At 39.0% G+C, this 19594-nt stretch overlaps 1 protein-coding gene and 1 long non-coding RNA gene across 4 annotated transcripts in view; one reads left to right on the top strand and one right to left on the bottom strand.

Moving 5' to 3' along the window:
- Positions 1 to 2688: 2688 nt before the first annotated feature.
- Positions 2689 to 7592, top strand: LOC132431085 (uncharacterized). The gene is made up of 2 exons (XR_009520627.2): positions 2689 to 2850; positions 6986 to 7592. It is a non-coding gene; the product is annotated as an uncharacterized lncRNA (long non-coding RNA).
- The window catches only part of SNX10 (sorting nexin 10), a 70469-nt gene continuing 55432 nt past the window's right edge, over positions 4558 to 19594 (bottom strand). The window contains exons 3-7 of one of the 3 annotated variants that reach the window (XM_060020637.1): positions 18441 to 18527; positions 14572 to 14672; positions 13899 to 13997; positions 6931 to 7143; positions 4558 to 6475 (exon numbers count right to left, since the gene is read on the bottom strand). In XM_060020637.1, the coding sequence (XP_059876620.1) occupies positions 6394 to 6475; positions 6931 to 7143; positions 13899 to 13997; positions 14572 to 14672; positions 18441 to 18527 (582 nt within the window). In that variant the 3' untranslated portion in view covers positions 4558 to 6393. The remainder of the gene's footprint in view (positions 6476 to 6930; positions 7144 to 13898; positions 13998 to 14571; positions 14673 to 18440; positions 18528 to 19594) is intronic. The other 2 variants (XM_060020638.2, XM_060020639.1) reach the window with 2 other exon arrangements.

Here is a 19594-nt window from a genome sequence, read left to right as displayed (position 1 = left end):
GCTCATTTGTGGATATGATATTCAGAAAATGCCATTTGCCCCTCATAAGACTTCTATGTCCTTCTGCATCCATTTCTGTGTGCACACAGAGGAAATTCAAAGGCTCCGTCTTTTAATCCCTTCTAACTTTGACAACTATACTAAACCTGACCCTGAGACCCTTCTACCTTCACCTGCTCTCAAGGTGCTTGAGAAACCAGCTAACTTTATGATTGAAATTAATGTTTTCATTCAGCTGCAGATGCTTGTGCTCAGTACACATGCCAGCAGTGTGAGCAGCAGCCCCTTCCGCTCCTTCAGCCAGGTAATATGCTTTTACCTTTTTTTTTTCTTACTTTTTTTTTTTTCCCATTATCCTTTTAATACAGAGCAGGGCTACTGATTACAAAGAGGCAGTTTGACTCCAGCAATAGGTCTTCTTCACTAATCCTCACTGTCATGGAAATTCCAGCTGCTCCAAGAATAAGAGGCTCAATCCATATTTGCCAGCTCTAATATGAAATCTGTCAGAACCCAAATTAATGAGTTCCAAATTCCTTACATCACGATAACAGGTTAAGACTGGTCAATTAATTACATAAATCCTTCCCGATTCATTGTGCATTTGCAGCCCAGATTGTGTCTTACATTACTCCATGACACAAGGCCTTTTGGCTCCTGTTGTTCTGCAGAAAGGCCCCATTTAAGTGGAGGCTGCCTGCCACAGCAAAATGTTAAATGTCACACGTTAAATTTGCACTTTTCTGTAATTGCTTTTGTTAAAAAAAAAAAAAAAAAATTAAACTACAGCACAGGGCTCCCAGTACACCACTATGCAGAGGGCTGGGATTGTACTGAATGGATCCCAGGGCAGGCAAGCTATCTTTTACAGTTTACACAGGTCTGAGAGTTTACAGTCTCCTTTGTACCTGGTGCCCAGTAGGCAGCGGAGCCCAGAACGTGCACGTTTGTGCAAATAAACCAAAGCTTCCCTGAGATCTGCGGCAACAAAAGCATATATTCAGAAGATTCTTTTCCTTATGAAAGGATTACAATAGGATTCTTTAGCCAGTTTCCCTTTTGTTTACCAGTAAAAGTATTAGATATATAGAACACTGTTGATCTACTCACCTTTTCAGGACCATATATTGTACAAATATATACTTGTGCAGGTCTTTGTGTAGGCTTTGCTATTTGTATTTGTAACTGGCACACACCTACAGAGGGAGAATAATTGAGGATTAAGATCTCAAAGGACTTCAAAAATTATCCGGGCCTTATCCTTCTTAAAACATCAAAATGCACCTGGAATCACAACTAGTTAGATTTAGACCTAGAACTATAGGCGTCCAGTGCCATCTCTCTTCACCACACTACATTTCCTGATGGAATGGACTTTTTAAGTACCTAGGTACTCTGTATCCAATGGAACCTGTTCCGGTTGTGTTTCCTGCATCATCCTTTTGAAGGCTGGGTGTTCGGCGAATACACAAGCGAGCAGATGATGCTCCCAAGCACCGACGGAAAGCTGTGTGAAGCGTGGGTTCTTTCCACTTGGGAGCCCTAACACTACGCCACCACACAGACAGCTAGCCAGACCCCAGGCGGCGCGTTCTGCCGCGGACCGCCGGGCCACCGCGCTGCCCAGCAGCGCCCCCCTCTGTCCTCCCGCAGCCTTGCATCGGGTCGCCACTGGCCGCGCGCTTTTTTCCAGGGTAAAGGAAGCTCGGCCTCTGGGCTCCAGGCCTGATGGGGTGAGGGACTTGTCCCTCCCTATACGTCCCCCACCCTCCCACATACACACATTAAACCCTGACCCAGGGCCGTTTCTGGACCCAGAGGCACGCGCTTCTTCTCCGGCGAGCAAGTCCCGACACCAAGCGTCGTCGGTCCCCTCCCTTCCCAGACAGATTAACGGGTTAACGCGACGGCGCGCCCACCCGCAGGTTTTATTTAGGGTTCTGGGGAGACTAGAGAAGAAAGGGGTCGACTAATGTGTGCGGTGCGTGCGCAGATAAAACTTTCGCAACGCGTGGGCTTGGCCCCAGCCCCGCCGCGACCCCGGGACGCTCCGGGGCCGCTCTAGGCCTGAACCACACCCGCGCCGGCGGCGCGTCGTCGCCCCTTCTCGGGCCGGGCGGCGGGGCGGAGGCCGCAGTGCCGCGCGAGCATCTGCAGAACAAAGACTTGGGTCCAGCCCTAGACTGAGAACGGCCGCCGCCGTCTCCCCGGCCCGGCCGCCCTGACCCAGCCAAGCCCGAAACCCACCCGAGCGGCGGGGGCCGGCTCCACGCGCGCTGCCAAACCAGCGGGGACCCGGAGACGACTGAACCCGGAGGCCCCAGGGGGTCATCGGTATTCAAAGCTCCCTCCTGCACCAAACCCACCACCCCAGGCCCCTCTGCATTATTTTATTTATTTTTTTTCAAGCCGCCAAGCTGTCACTCTAACCCTGGGAAGGGGGCCTCGCGATGCCCACGTTCGAGGCAGGTGGGCAGGGGAGGGAGCGCTGCAGGTCGGTGCTGTAAATCCTGTCTCTTTGCGGTTGTTGTTCCCACTCACCACCCGCTGCCCCCCTCCACCCGGGTTCCCCCCCTTTCTTTCCGCCGCGCAGTTGCTATGGGTTACCAGGGCGGTTGCCATGGGTTACCGGACCGAGGCCGACTGGCTCGCTACCTGCCACGCAGTCGCCGCCGCCGCCGGAGGCTGAGCGGCCAGGGCGGGAGGCAGCGGGAGCGCGCGTGTGCGGGCCGCATCGCGGGGAGTGTGCGCGAGCCGGCCGGGCGCTGCAGCCAACAGGCGGCCCGGGTGCAGCCGCGGGAGCGCCGCCGCCGGTGGGGTGGGGGGCAGAGCTATAAAGAAGGCCCAGAGGTAAGAAACAAGCAAAAACAACCGCAAGTTATGCCCGTGCTGTGCCTCTAGCGGCAAAGACAAGCGGTGTGGGGCTTTGGATGCGTCTACACTTCTCGTCGGGGGAGAAAGGGTATTTTCCTCTTTGGCATAAACCATTTGCATAGTCTCTTTAGACCAGAGTTTAAATTCCTTAGAAAACTGTAGCTTAATTTTTTTTCTCGTTTCCTATCTTTTGAAAACCAGTCTTTGGAATTTTGGAGAAAGAGAAAAGGGTCACTACCAGAGTTTGCGCAGCTAAAATAGTGTCCAATGCACTGTTCATAACAATGATCTAGAAAAGTTTCCAGCAAGAGTGAAGAGCAATTGTGCCTGACTTAAAGGAACAATGGTGACTCGTTTGTGAGCTGCATATGGCAAAGAATAGAGCCAAAATCCTTTGTAAATACTTCAAACTTAAAGAAATTGTTGCTTATTTACGTCCTAAACTTTTTGAACTCCATTCTACTAAAATGTATTAATTTCTTATGACCTTTATGTGCAAAGGAAATTGTATCTATGCTTTGACTGTCAACCTGCAATAACTAATTTCAGACAGTTTTGTGTATTCGAAAATATGTGTATATATTATATATACAATAAAGGTCTATATTCCAAACAAAAGCAGAAAATTGTATTGAAATAAATTGTTCCTACATTGAAAAGATGCTGCATTGTATTCATAGGATACCAACTAAGTGATTTAAATATTAAGAGGAAAACTATTTAGAAATAGAATAAATTTTTGTTATTTTTATCTTAAAATTTTAGAGGCCTTTCATGGAAAAGGGTCTTCATTTATAGCTGAAATACTGAAAACCTTATTTGTACCACAGTAGCTCAATAATGATGACTCCTTAAGGCACCAAAAAACATAAACTGAGTTCAAAACAACATTCAGTTTACTGTTGGGATATAATGGTAATTGTGGCTAGGATAAATGAATTTGTTTAAATTCTTAATAGCCATGAAAGAAATTTTATTTTTTTTACCAGACTATATAGTAAGGTTATTGCGTATCACTTGTTTGTATTTAATTACTTAGTAAAATGTGAACTAGGCTTAAAAAGCTCCTGCAAGATATTTAACATCTTAAGGGACATAACTAAAGATTAACATTTCTGTTTTTCCTTAGTAATTTTTAAAACTTGAAATTTTAACTAGAATTTAAATCACTTTCTTCCAAGTGAGACTTTAAAAGAAGCCCTAAGTAACAGGTATTGACTTTCATTGTTGACACCTTTGGGTTATATATAAAACCAGTTCTCAAACAGAACACATAAACTATCTTTATAGGTGAATAAGTGTGCCCTTTAAGAATTAGCCAGGGAAATACAGTTTTTTGTATGTAAATCATAAAGCAAACAGGATTAGAATTCTTTAAATTTGTTACATTTAAAATAGTTTTACATAAACATCTATGCTATTTAGTTATTTAAGTAATTGTTTTCTTTTTCTAAAGAAAGCTTTATAAAAATATGGCGGAGAAAAATAAGGGACTTGAACAAAACAAGAAAGCCATTGGGGGCTGAAGTTCATTTAAATATTTCAGCTGCAGGAAATCAGTTTAAAGAAGCCAGTGCTTAGATATCAAAACAACCAAACCAAGGCTAAACCTTAAATGTACACAGCTACAGTGAATATGAAACCAAATTTTACCAAAATTATTCATTAAAAATTACTAATCATTCAAAACACACTGAATTTAGATCTAAGACAGAAGAAATATATTCTCTTGTATAAAATAAGCGATCCAACAAACTGAAGTTGATTTTTTCATGTTTAATGTGAAAATGAAGATCTCATGAAGTTTACATATCACAGTATTAGGCATTACTTAATATCAATTTTGATAGCTATAGTTACATCATCTGAAAATCACATGACGATTGGTGGCACGTTATATGCTTTTCAAAACTGCAGTAAAACAGAAATAACGTGAATGCAAATACGTATTGCCAAGGACCTAGGGATCACACTCAAATGACTGGATGGCAAACTTTACATGTTAGCAAGATAAAAAGAAACTGCTAAATCTTTTTTTCCCCCGTATTAAAATAATGAGTCTTAGATGACAAAGTAACAAGATCCAAGATACCTTAAATCAAAATATTTACGAAAAGTTCAATAATGTTTTAGAGCAAACAAAAAACAAAAAGGCGAAATTAAGGAGATCATTCGTATTCTAAATTTAATTTTTTCTGTTGGTTCTTAGTTACAAGCATTTCAAAGACTCTTTAAATAATACTTTTAAACTCCTAGTTAAAATAAAATGAGGTGAGGTAATATTTAATTAAAGCAACAAGTTATACCAGTTATGTAAAAATATCTTCCTGTTAATTTCAGAGATATTTTGTACCATTCAACTAGGAAGAAACTTGAACAATTATCTCAAGAAAATGCTGCTTTATCTGAAATTTGAAGTTCAATGTACTTTATCTAAGACATTTAATCTTTGGGCCACTAAAAAAAGAAAAAAAAGACATTTAATTACTGCTTCATAAAATAAGCATTTATAGATGCTCAGGCAAATGCCTTAAAAGAAAGGACTTTTTAAAAATGAATAATTAATTCTGAAATTAGCAAGTTCATATCCTTTTCTAAATTATGGGAATATTTGTTGGCAAAATTTATTAATTTTTATAAGATCCTACTTTTAACTTAAAAAAGTAACAAGCAACTGTCACTGACACTGAAAGGTATCTAGTGATAAGAAATTGCACATTAAGTGAGAAAATAAATCATGAACCTATAATTCTAATTACACACAGATAATGAAAACAAATGGTTTGTTTCCAGAAACCATGTGTTAAAGCTGATTTTGGACAATGAAAATGTATTTCTGAATCTATATATTGCAAATATAAGCAAAATGACTAGTGCTATTTCTGGGCTTTTTCTCTAAGATGTAAACATAATTTTAACGTCTCTCTATTCATAAGATACATTTTCCATTTACGTCTGAAATAGAATACTGGAAAGGTTAAACACTCTTAAAACATTTCAATCAACCACCCCAAAAGTAAGTGTTTTCCCAGTGCAGGGGAGGTACCCACAGAATTCCAGCCGCCTGTCTGACAGAGGCATTCTGGTCTGTGCTGAAAGTCTTCCTAGCGGCTAAGACCATACCTGCTGTGTTTATGCTAACACTGCCCCAGTGATACAAGAAGGAATGCTCTATCTGGATTTCAAATGCTACCTATTTACCTATCTTTTAAAATACAATAAAGCCAACTAGGTTTTTTTTAACATATAAATCATTTCATTTGAGGGCAGGATCTTGTTTTACCAATAGCGTGCGCCTATCAAGGAGAATACTGCATTCACTGGCTTTTAGCTTTTTACAGAAGCTTAGCCAAAATAGGACAACATAAAAATACCACTAATAAACAACACAACATCTTTACGAATTTAAATACTTAATATGACAGTGAGCTTTAGTTAAGAATATATTATTAGCAAGCTTTCTGCTCTACGACTGGACACAGTTTGCTATTCCTAAAATGGTAACATTAGAATTATTTTTCAGGATTCCTGCAGAGCTGTGCTCATTTTACATCCGTGTGAACTGCTGTCATCACTACTATGTCCAACCCCGGAGGATGAACTGGAAAAGAAGAGAGGGGGAAAATAATAAAAAGAGGAAATTGGTTTTCACAACACACTCAAAGCCTGAGTAACAGAGGAGAACTTTAATTATCTCCAGTCACAGAGAGAGACCGGAAATTTGGACTTTTAATTAGCCATTTGGAGTGCAGTTGGATATTTTTTTAGCTAGATAATTTAAACGCGAATAATTCAAGTCTGACTAAATGAAAGTCACATAATCAGAATGCAGATAATTGAATTTCTACTGCATTCATTAATTCAGTGTGGAGGTGTGTGTGAAGACTACTATGATGAGCTGTCACAGCTCAATAAAATCTCAGTCAATTAATTTTTTCATTATCTTAGTATTACATCAACAAAAAAGTGGAGTGTGTGTATATATCTATACACACGCACATGTGCACAAGGTGTTATATAAATACGTATACATTAAATCAAAATGCAAGGAAATACCTTTCTGAATCATAATCTATATCATTTTCTTTTTTTCCTTCTTCTTCTTCTTCAGGGAAACGTCTGTTCATCAAGGCAAACTTGTGAATTGCTTCTTCTACGGAGTACTTAGTCTGCCCGGAAACACATGCCTCGATGTCTTCTGAATTCAGATGGCTTTGCAGGAAGAGGTGAAGGCTGCTATCTGAAAGCAGAAGTGCATTCTGTAGGACCCTATGTAAAAGAAAAAAGGAGACATGACCAGTGGACGGGGATGGACAATTATAGGGTGGGAAAGAGAAAAACATTAGAAATATGCCACTGAAGTAATTTCTCTACTATGGCAAACTTGGCATCAATTACGACTCTGCCTGTTAAAGGGATGAAAGCATATGTTAACTTTTATTCGATGATTTGGAAATTTAGGTGAGTAAAAACATGAAGCTAATAGTTAAGAACATCTGTTAAAAGAATAACTTCAAGGACATTTCTTCAATTTAACCATCTGTTATGACCATGTGGATTAATTATGGAAATATTTTGCTTAGATAGTCACAGAAATTTATTCTGCTTTTAAAAAATTTACTGCCAACCAGCATGTCAATTCTGTGATCTTTATTGGCTAGGCTGTCATAAAACATCAAAACTTTCAACAACTATTAAAAACTATATTGAAAAGTCAATAGATTTCTCAGCATGTCTTACATTTTCAGACTTTACAAGGATGCTTATATACACGTTCACAAGGGCTCAGTTGAGAGGTGGCTTTTTTGAATACTTAAGATTGACTAGAAATTTCTACAAAATCTTCAGCAGCACTACGTATCTATTTTAAAATGAGTCCCTAAATAAAATTGCTCCCAGCCAATTTTACCATATATGTAATTAAAGTATGATAATTTTGTAATAAGTACATACTAGCCTTCCCACACGCAAGATCAAAGTTTACAAAGAGAATACAAATTTCAGCAGGTGCATCAGAACTGCATGGAGAATGAAAAACTGCCCTGTAGCAGAATCTGCACGTGCTCAAATTCATATTAGCAGTGAATGTGTCTTTTTCTGAAATGCATGTCAAAGAATACCCTTATATTTAAATAAAAACTGGTTTTCTCTTTTTAGCAAAGATTTTGATGTAGGATAATTTAGTCTCTATTAATAGCTCGATAATGATATAGCACAGACACTAAGACCAGATATAGGGGACAAAACTGAAACACTGAAACCCAAGTATAATTCTGTCCAACATGGGATTTTTTTCATATAGAGATCTATGAAAAACAGAGTATGTATTTCATACCAAACGAAACTTACTTTATATTCTGCATTTTTAAAACAAGGAATTAGATAAGTAAATCTCTTTTGGCCATTCATATTAATTTACTTAAAATCCAAGGTCACTGGAATATTTCCTTCTCTTCCATATAAAACAGAATTATTTCTTCAAGAAGGCAAGCGTCTAAAAATGCACAGGATCAAAACCAAAATCTAGCTGTCCTCTTTGCTTCAAATAGGCTTACAAATGTAGTTTGAGAAATACTCTTTACTGACCTACTAAAAGGAAAAGGAAAACCTTCGTGCCTTTTTAAAAGGCAAAGTCTCAAGCGAAGCAGTTAAATATTTACACTCCCTCCATGTCCTCTGCCCTGGGTGCCCTCAGAAGATGACCATATCACATGATAAAGATTAATTTACCAAGTATAAGGAGTAAAGTAATAAATCCCTTTTACTACTCTTTGAGATTTATTTTCTACCTTTATAAATGTTTATGACTCTTGTTTTGAATGCTTCAAATCAAGAGAAGATTTATATAGCAACGAGCCATTAACATTACCTTGCATTTGCTGTGAAGTTTGAACGGAGTGTTTCCTGTGTCCTTTGTCAGTGGTTTCCTGCCAGCGATGTTACAAGTAACTGTTCATAGGATTATACTTACTGCTTTGTTTCTGCTGGAAATGTATTTTCTTTATAAAATAATGGGTAATCTTTAAAACTGATTTTAGATGGTTTGAGGCATTACACCACAAAAGTAATGAGCGCTAATGCCAATGATATTGGACACAAATTCATTTTAGCTTTATTTCATGTCTAAAGCAATTCTACTGAGCCTTGAACTGGTCACACACTGTTATTAACTTGCTAGTAACCTAACACATGGGTACAGCAAACAAAAGTGATCAGAGTTGAGGTTGATCTGCACCTCAAGGCTACTGTCCTTTTTCTTGAGCTATAATTCAATTTCCAATTTTACTGTGCCTTAGACTCATTTCCCAGTGTTTTCTTTTCTGCTTAATACTGCCATCTGGAGGACATACAGGTGAACAGCCAGAGGGAGCCCGGCACACCCAGCTCACAATTCTGAACTGGGAGAAGGATGTTCAGGGAACATCTGAACACCCACACAGGCCCTGAGTTCAAAAACATGTGCCAGGCACAGTTTAGGTTTTTTGAATTGCTTCTGTCTGATTGGCTAAATTTATGTCACCGTACTCCATGGGTATGAGTTTTAAATAAGCAAAAATACTTTTTTATTGTATTTAGGATTTTTATTTGCAGTCCAGTATTTCATTCCAAAATTAAAAATACAAAATTTTTAGAGTGTTTTCCCATCTGGTTCAGTGAGCATAATTAGTTCATTTTAAGTAATATCTGGTTTAGTATATATCAGAGAGTGTTGTGACTGCCATCATAATACTAAACCTTATTTTACCTTAGTCATACTTGTGCCACATTTTCCACCAACAAATCTAACAGCAGAAAATCAACTTCAAACTTAATATAAAGAGTATTTAGTAAAACAGTCAATAAAATGTCATCTTTATAAGCCTCCATAAAAATAAATGTATACAATTTTCAGGCCTTTATAAAAGGAACAATAAATAGCCTCCAGATTTTTAAAGGAATTTCTGAAAGGATATTTACAACACAAGTCAAAAGTTATTCCTTTCTCCATACCAACTTTTAAATTAAACAAAGCAAAACCTGTTTTTCCTTGAATTAAACACAGCTGAAAATCTGGTTTTCCTCAACGTGATTTTATTAGGTGTATTATATATTGGCTCAGCTGAGAATATATATAGCTATGCAAAACCTAACTAAGGATGCCCTGAGTCTACTGAACCCAACATAATGATATGTATACATCTGTATAGCGTGTGGAAGGTTAGCAGTTTGATGTAGGAAAAAAAAATTAATTCAGCCTGTTTACCTCTTACCATGAGAAAAAAATAAAACCTACAAATCTTCATTGAAGACACTCATGATCTGTGCTGTGGTGCCCTCTATTGAACACAAAGACTTATAAAAATTGTGTGTGTGTGTGTGTGTGTGTGTGTGTCTGTGTATAAAACTAGCTGTAGTGTTTCCATCTTTTGCAAAAAAAAATTTTTTATTCAATTCCTTAATTTTTTAAGAAATACAAAACTGTAATACAGAAGTCTACATTGTAAGGTACATGTAGTTACATTAATGGGGTGGATTCAGTAAAGAAGGAAAGCTGGCTCCCATCTGTGATAGCAATCAAATGTAAAAAGTTAGTAGGAATGCCAATTTCATAGTTAGAAACGTATCAACAGAATTTATCATTTAGTCTATAACTTCTTTTTTCACAACTATTAGTAAAAGTGATTTACAATTTAAAAGTAACCGGGGGGCGGGGGGAGACCCAAAAGGGAGAGTATAGCCAAGATTGAGGAAAAATGAATATATTTGAAAAATCTCACAATCATACTGACCAAATTTAGCTAGCATTTAAGAGTTCTAATTATAAACCTGCCAGTTCCTGGGATTAATATAGTGCCTCTACCGTTCTTATAATTTCCTTGTCTATAAAACTGAGATGAAACCTGACTCCTAACGTGGTAAGTATTGAGATAAAATATGTAAAAAGCTAAACATAGCCAGTGTTCAATAAAATAGTATAAATTACTCTTATTTGATATCCTGGCAAAGAAACAACTTTCTAATTCCTCTATGAAGAGTGGCCTGGATATGTACTTTGCTATTAATTATGCATTACTTCACAAATGACCTTAAAATGGAAAAATATATATTTGTATTACAGACATACACCTATGCACAGAGACAGCAGCATTTTGGTTTCAAAGGGTTTGAACATATATAGCGCTCTTAGTTCATAACTTCAAAACTTACCTAAAAACCAAGTTTTAAAAGTACCTGCTAAAAATCTACAACACAGGCATGTTTCGCATTTTAATGCTGTGGTGTTTCCCTCTCAAGTTCCGAAAGCGCTCTACAAGCAAGGTACAGGCTACTAACGGTGGCCCTACTTAATGGGTAACCATCAGGGCCTCAGAGGACAGCAAGGTGGGGTCAGGACACAGATGGCTGGCTGAGTTGCATGTCACATCCAGTTTGCCAAAGCGGGCTTACGCTGGGGTGACAGAGGGGGTGTACCCGGGGCAAAGACATGCGAGGTTGCTATTTCTACACAAACTAGACAAAGAACATGAAGACCATGCATCAGAATCTGAGGGGCACAAAAAAGAAGGTGGCGAGGATTGGAAGGGTCACAGTATTCAGGGCATTTAGGTCAGGACTGAATCCAACCGTGTGGTATTAGACTCCTTACTTCCTTCAGGTTCAAACCACGTGGAAGCACCAGCTTTCATTTTTAACGTGAAACTCATCACTTGGAGACTAATGTTCACAGACCATAATGGAACAAGTAACATCACAAGAGAACTTGGTGTCCGTTTCATGATTTGACTTCTGCATGGTAATCCAGATCCAATTTTAATGAATCTAGCCATCCCTGGTACATATATAGTTGCTTCCCACTAGAATGGAAGCTTCAAGAGGTAAGGATATGTGTCCATCTTGTGCAGTCCTATATCCCCAGTACCCAGCCTGGTCCAAAGCAGTCACTTAATAAATAGGTTTGCAGACTCCTTTCCAAGCCATCCTCTGAATGACTTAACTACCCACGAGGTCGGCAATACATGAGTTACATTATTGCGTTCTTTCTAGCAAACCAAGGCTCACAGGAACGAGGTGACTTTTCCGAGGTCGAAGAGTCAGAAAACACTCAGGAGCCAAGATTCACAGGAGACCTGGAACCCAGTTCCTCAAGCCCCTGACCCACGACACTTTCCATTATGACCTCTGCATCAGATTCAACCAGCTAACTGCGAAACGACACAGCACGCCCAAACAACCTAGAGTAACTAAGCACAACCCCTCTGCAGCCCAGTGACTCTCACTCTGGCATGAATCTGGTTGACCAATGTGCAAGGAAAGGTCATGTTTAAAACAATGAAGTGATTCCTGGTCGAAAACCACATGCCCTGCACTTAACCAGCAACATAAATATAGAGACACAGACTGTCCTTTGATCTCAAATAAGGAGATTTCTCTACCAAAAACATGTAGCTCCCCAACGCTTCTGGGGACTGCAGGATTTGACTAGCTCTGTCCAGGTCTCACTGGCGATGGCCAGTCTGCAGCTTCCCTGAGCAGCATCTGGAGCGACAAGCCACTCTGCAAACTTGGCTGCGGGGACCACGTCTTAAGGGAGAGGCCATTAGCCACCTGGGTCCCATACAGACAATTAAAATTGGAGCTATCCCCAAAGGGAAAGGGCAGAAGAAATTTGACTGCGTCTTTGTCATGCCTATGATACCCCAAAGAACACCAGTGTGAGGTTTTCTGAGAACTTGGCTCGGTTAATCCATTCTTCTGGTCTCTTGTCATTTTTATTCCTCTGCCTTCTTTTTCTCTTCCGACCCTCCCTCAATTTATAATCTTGGATGTTTCTGTATGTCTCCATGACCCCCTCAAAGGAAAAGCATGATATCAATCTAATAGAAATAAATGTTAATATTCATGTGGATACTTAATACCCAAACCCTTGATGAGTGAGCCATGTGGGGAGAGGGCAGTATATTATTTCAGGCTAGCTCAAAGTTACTGTGTAGGAAACTCAAAAGGAGACGGCTTCAGATCCTGAAGCTAGTAGAAAAAGACAGTTCAGGAGACTGGGCCCCGCCACTAACTAGTGGTCATAGGACTCATCCTATTTCCTTATCTACAAAATAGCAAAATAGCAAAATTAGCTCAAAGCTATTTCATTTAAGTGCATTAAAATAATGGCCGATACTTGGCTACCACACATTATATGTCAGTCTGTTGTGAGTGCTTTACATTCGTTAACTGATTTAATCCTCTCGACAACCTTATGAAGTAGATACTATTATTACCCCATTTTATAGATGGGCAAACACAGGCACAGAGGAGGTAAAAGACTTGCCCAAGTCCCCAGCTAATAAGTAGCAGAAGCAGGATTTGAACTCAGGCAGTCTGGCCATAGGGTCTGTGTGCAAACCACTGTGTTGTCCCGTGGGATAGGTAGGTATTCCAGCATTCCAAAAAGAGGGGAATTATAGCAGTGTGAATTCAAGTCACTTTCACTGCAGTACCAACCATCACCAAGTACCCCAGAGTTAATAACCCACTGAGACTATTCAAACACCAATTAATACTCCCTTATAAACATTCTCTCCAAAGAGTATCATTAAGCTATTCATTTAGAGGAGCTCAGAAGGGTATTAGCAGCCCATCGTACAGCTGACTTCGGTCTGTTGATCCTAAATGTTGTAAATAAAGAGAATTTCTAAGAAGTGCCTTTTTAATAAGGCACATTTGTTTCCTGGAAAATTTTACTCTTGTCAGCTAAACTCCCAAGCAATTTGGCTCTGCTTTATAGCTTAAGGGAGTATATATTTATTATCTGATTCAATTAGTTTATTGTTTTCTTTCTGGAAAGTTTGGTCCCGGATATGCACTGTGTGATGTGAGCCACAAGATGGTGCTCTAATATAGGAGATGAACTACTGAGCGTCCCTCCAGAGCAGATCACTAGCATTTTAGAAACAGAAACATTCTCCCCGACTTGATCACAGGACACTCAACTCTTGCAAAGCACTGTGCTCATATCTCCCGTCTGGCTGCAAACGTTTCTGCACACTTACTTTCGGAGGAAATCTTCCAAACCCTGACGGCGTTGATCTACATGCTGGCGATTGTTCATGTTGAAAAATAGGTTTTTAGATGGAAGTTCTGGCAGTTGTCTTATGAGAAAGAAAAAAAAAATGCTTTTAATCATCCAATTAAGGTGGTTTCGTTACAGAAATCCCTCAAGATGAAAGCAAACTGTGCATAATAATTATCACACAACTATTATATACATGTTATATGGTTACATTATATAATAAGGGTGTGAGAAAATCAATTAACTTAAACAAAAAAAAACATTTTTGAGGACTTCCATGGTCAATACTCATACAAGTCGGTATAACTCAAGTGATAAATTTTGAATTCAGATGCAGTAGTCAAAAAAAAACTAACTAAAGCTATATATTGCGATCAAGAAGAAAGCCTACGAAATCCTTCGTATTTCATATATCTTAATACATGTCAAATTTTTAATTGAAGTATAGTTGATTTACAATACTGTGTTAGTTTCAGGTGTTTTCCATTGTTTTTCAGATTGTTTTCCATTATAGGTTATTACAAGATATTGAATATAGTTCCCTGTGCTATACAGTGAACCACTGTTGTTTATTTTATATATAGTGGCACGTCAAATTTTAAAATATTGAATATAATAATAATATCCCTCAATATACTCTTTAAATCACTTACACCAGTAATGCATTACTTTGGAGTCTCTGCCTCAGCCACACAAATTCTCTGTATCTTCTTCGTACACAGGATGTCTTCATTGTAAAACACATGCTATTGGTCTGTTTAAAGAAAACAAAAAATATAAGCCTCACCTGAGGAAAAAATGCTTTTCTTATATCTATAACTCCCTCTATGCCCCCCAATATTCATCTAAAGTAGGATTTTAAAAATCAAAAATACATTTGCATTTATGCAAGACTCAAATAGTGCACATAACCCACCAATATAGCATCCATGAAGACAGCTGGGGTGACATAAATGAGCAGTGTTGTCCTGGGGCAAGGCAGGACCCTGCCCTTCCCTGAGTCCTGAAGTAGCTTCCTGCTCACCTATTAGCACTCCCTTCAGAGACAAATCATAAACATTAAACAAATCCTGAAGAATAAATGACCAATAAGAGCTCAGGGTCATCCACTGCATTCAACCCCATCCATCCATCCGTGGAGAAGCCTTTGGGGATTAGAAACACCTTCTCTTGGTCCTTCACATGACATCACAGAAGCCGTTGTGTCCTTGATCTGGCCATCGCCGCAGATCACACAAATCACCCAGAATCCTGAAATCACTTTTAAACAAGAGTTCAGCATTTCCCTTCTCTACTTAGATGTGCAAGGAAGCGTGATCAAGTAAAAAGAGACATGTGGTGCACAGGACGAGTATGTGCATGGAGGACCCAAATTCTAGTCCTGGCTCTGCTATAAGGCAAGTCACTTCAACTCCAGTTCCCTGAATGGTAAAATGGGGATGAAATAGTACATCCCAATTTCACAGGGTTGTTGTTATTAGGATTGATAATATGCACATGGCAAATGTTATCTCTTAATAGTATTATTAGTTACTGGACATTGGTTTCCTTCCAGCTACCTTAAGGCAAACTTAGAAAAAGCCACCCTCAGAGTCCCTACCCAAAGCAAAACAGCAATGCTTCTCCTTTGGGTAAACACAAGGCTGGTAAATATGTGTGTTTCTCCTTTCTGTAAAACCAGAGACTGGCTTATGTGTCTGTTGGTTTTGTAAGAAGATCTCTATTCTACCTATTAATTTCAAAATTCTATTTCATAATCTTTACACTGCCAAATGGGAAATGGTTTTGCCCCCAAGATTTATATCATTTCAAAAACTGTTATCAACCTACCACTTAATAAGCACCCAGCCGCTGTTTTCCTTGGAAAGTGTCAGGGATGGTGTACATTAGTTCCTAACCGTTCCCATGAAATGTATGGCACAGTTCCTGGTATTCCTGAACTTCCTAAAATTCAAAGAACCTCAGGATGCAGAGAGGTTAAGAGACTTGCCCCCAAAATACTTATTGGCCTAAATCCTGTCATGGACGATATGGCAGCAAACACACTGGATGGAGTCTGTGGCACAATACTAACGTTGTGGGACTTCCCTTGGTGGCGCAGTCATTGAGAATCCGCCTGCCAGTGCAGGGGACACGGGTTCGAGCCCTGGTCCGGGAAGATCCCACATGCCGCGGAGCAACTAAGCCCGTGAGCCACAACTACTGAGCCTGTGCTCTAGAGCCCACGAGCCACAACTACTGAGCCCGCGTGCCTAGAGCCTGTGCTCCGCAACAAGAGAAGCCACCGCAATGAGAAGCCTGCACACTGCAACGAAGAGTAGGCCCCGCTCCCCGCAACCAGAGAAAGCCTGCACACAGCAACGAAGACCCAACGCAGCCATAAATAAATAAGTAAAATAAATTTATTAAAAAAATAATAATAATGTTGTGTGTGTGGATTTCAAAGCACACCAGGGCCTCCCTCTAACGTGACCCTTAGGGACTCAGGCAGCAGGCCGTTTACTCCAGAATTCGTGCCCTAACAAGGCCTGGGTGAGTATCCTCTCAGTGCTCTCTCCCCAGAGAGGACCAGGCCACTGCAGGGCCTCTTGAACCTCAGGCAGAGGTGGAGTTCAGTTCAACTGCCTTTCATTTCTCTGCTCAGAATCACTGTGCATGCAATAACTGGAGATCCATCTGGTGCTTACACCAGACAAAGGTCTATCTATAAGTCCTTCATTTGCAGGACAAGCTCAGGAGAGGATATGTGAAGGACTACCCACCTTGACAGTCCACTAGTTTAAAATTCCAAGTAAATGCTACAACTTCGGAGTTGCCTGGTATCATTTCCCTTGAGGTTAATTTAAGTGCGTTAAACACCAGCTTCTCTACCTGCAAAGCTCTATGGGTACAGCATCTAAATGAGGGTAACAAGAACTCTCCAGTCTCCCCACCCATTCCTAATCGTACAACAATAGGTAGAAGCCTCTTCAGGATCAGGCTACACTGAGATCACTAATTTATCAAGTTCCTCTACTAGTTGCTTGCTTCTGCTATCTATCAAGCCAAGAACATTTATTCCTTGTCAATTTATAAGCATCTCAGAGAAACACCAGAGCCGCCACCAAATAACATGTGTGGAACCCATTATTTCTGGTTTTAGATGGACATTTCTGAATTCACATCATATTATTTATGTAGAAGAGAAGGATCTATACTTTCATTAACTCCCTGAAGATAATTAAATTTCATACCTACTATAAAGTGTGTCATAAGGACCCACAAATTTTTTAGAGGGAGTCAAAAGGCAACTAAAGAATTTCATTTCGTTTTCAAATGCTTAGTCTTACATACTTGTGTTATAATTTTCCGCACAGAATGCATATCTGGTGTGACCTCATGAGTAAAACGAAAACAAAATCAAAATACAAGGCGTACCCTGGCAATGGGCTTCAACACAATCATCAAAGAAAGCAGTTCTGAGTTTTTACTTTATTTTCCAAGTTGGGGAACTTTGAAAGAAAAAAGGGAAGAAAGGAGAAAAAAGAGAAGTTTTGTGGGTGGTATCTGGGTACCCAATATACCAATGTAGCTATTAACAATGTGAAGATCAAAGGATGGCTAAATTTTATCTCACCTGTTCTATACAGAGTCACAGATAAAATCTGAGCCCATTTCTATGCTCTCAAGAAAAGTCTGGACTAAATTACACAAAAGAAGTGACTATCTTCATGATCAAGGGCCAATAAACTATATACACCTGTGGGCCAAATCCAGCCGCCACCTGTCTTCACTAATAAATTTTTATTGGAACACAATTACACTCATTCATTTATGTATTGTTTATGGCTACTTTCACCCTACAACAACAGAGCTGAGTAATTTTGAGAGTCTGTATGGCCCACAAAGCCAAAGATATTTACTACCTGGCCTTTTACAGAAAAAGATTGCTGACCCTCATTCAAGATAATCAGAGGAGGCGACACACCACACAACACTGTTCAAGAGATTATGATACAGTACTATTTCCAAGTAAAGTAAATCATTTCTAGTTATTTACTTATCTTAATTACTCAGAATTGAGACTAAGGCAAAATAATTCCATATATTCATTTCCTACTTTCCTGTTCTACATATAAAACACTGCACATCTCTTTTCCAGAGAACACTACGTCCTCTCAAAACCTAAGATTTATCAGGCAATATAGTCTCCAGAAATATGCTATAACAGATCATAAAGAAATACCATTAATGAGCTATAAAAACTCTTTCTGAATTTTAGATGTATTCACATCTTCATACATGAAGGCAATAAATATTATAATATTAACAAAGGTACAATAAGGAATTCAAATAAACAACTTTAGGAACCATCGTACTACTTCATTTAAGAGACAAGCACTAATTGTAATCATTCAAATTCAGTTCTTTGAATTAGAAAATTTTTTATAAATTTCAATTATAAGTATATCATAGTATCCCATCAAATGTCTGCTACCTAAAAATTACTGTGATTTCTATGGACTACTGACGGCATACTTACATGAATACATATCTCATAGTCAATATAAGAATGCCAGAAGTCCTCCTTCTGAATCCTAGGATCTCGAACCCAAACACTTACAAATTCCTGTAAAGGCATCACAAGCAAAGAAATAGGTTTCAGAATGGCAAGTAGGGCTAAGAAGGGCTGAGAGAAATGACTGTACAAGAACAAAACTGAAATAAACTTTAACCGATGTGGTTGTAATCCTTTAAAAAACAAGAAGTTAATGAATCAAGCACCACAGGAAGTCTAAAAAAACGCTGTTGCCACAAATGGAATTTTTACAATAACGCAAAACCGAGCTGGGTGCACTTTTGGATAGTTTTACAGGTTATGTGAAGACAATAAGAACAGATACTCTAAAACTGATTTTTAATTTTGCATCATGAAAAATAGGTTCACATTTTTATCCAGTTGTAAAAGTGGTCATTTCTTACTTTCTTCATTTCTCTGAATTAAAACTATAGGCCCTGCCTGCTAAATCGCTTGCTAGAACACAAGAAAGAGTGACAAAGGCCATGTGAAAAGCAAGCAAGGAGAGCTGAAAATGACGTTGTGTGTGCACCCCAACTTCCTGAGAATAAGCACTGCTAACTTAGTAACAGAAAGATGAGCGCCTTTGACACCCTCTTCTATTTTTAAAATATACCTTCCCGTGTAGTTAATCATTTCATCTTCATAACAACCTCATGTTATAGATAAGAGTTAGAAAAGTTAAAAAAAATACAAAGTAGATCATTGTGTTCCTTTTTAAAGATAGTAAGAACAGGAAATGGGGGTAAAATTTCAAATACAATACTTTTTAAAGTGCTCTTCATTAAATCAGCTTAATTTTAAAATATGAAAACGTACAACAAAAAAAGTGTTATGTTTGGCACAACAATTCATTGCTAACTGAATTTCATTTTAAATATTTTAACTTTTTGTTTTGAAAAAAGACTTCAGGGCTGAAATTTTAGGCATTCCTTACTGCTTTGCTTTGGCACATCTGAAAAGCAGGCCGTCAGCGCTCTAGAGCAGAAGAAGAAAAAAGATCATGAGGTTTTCTGGACAGAGCACCTCCATTCTGTGACATCAAAGTGTAGATGTCAGTAGTTAGACAGTAGCGAACAGATACAGGGGAAAAAGTCCTGATTTTTTTGAGAACTATT

This window comes from Delphinus delphis, chromosome 9 (genome assembly GCF_949987515.2).
Source record: "Delphinus delphis chromosome 9, mDelDel1.2, whole genome shotgun sequence".
Taxonomy (NCBI): domain Eukaryota; kingdom Metazoa; phylum Chordata; class Mammalia; order Artiodactyla; family Delphinidae; genus Delphinus; species Delphinus delphis.
The sequence above is the reverse complement of the archived record's forward strand: the minus strand, read 5'-3'. Positions and strand labels throughout refer to the sequence as shown.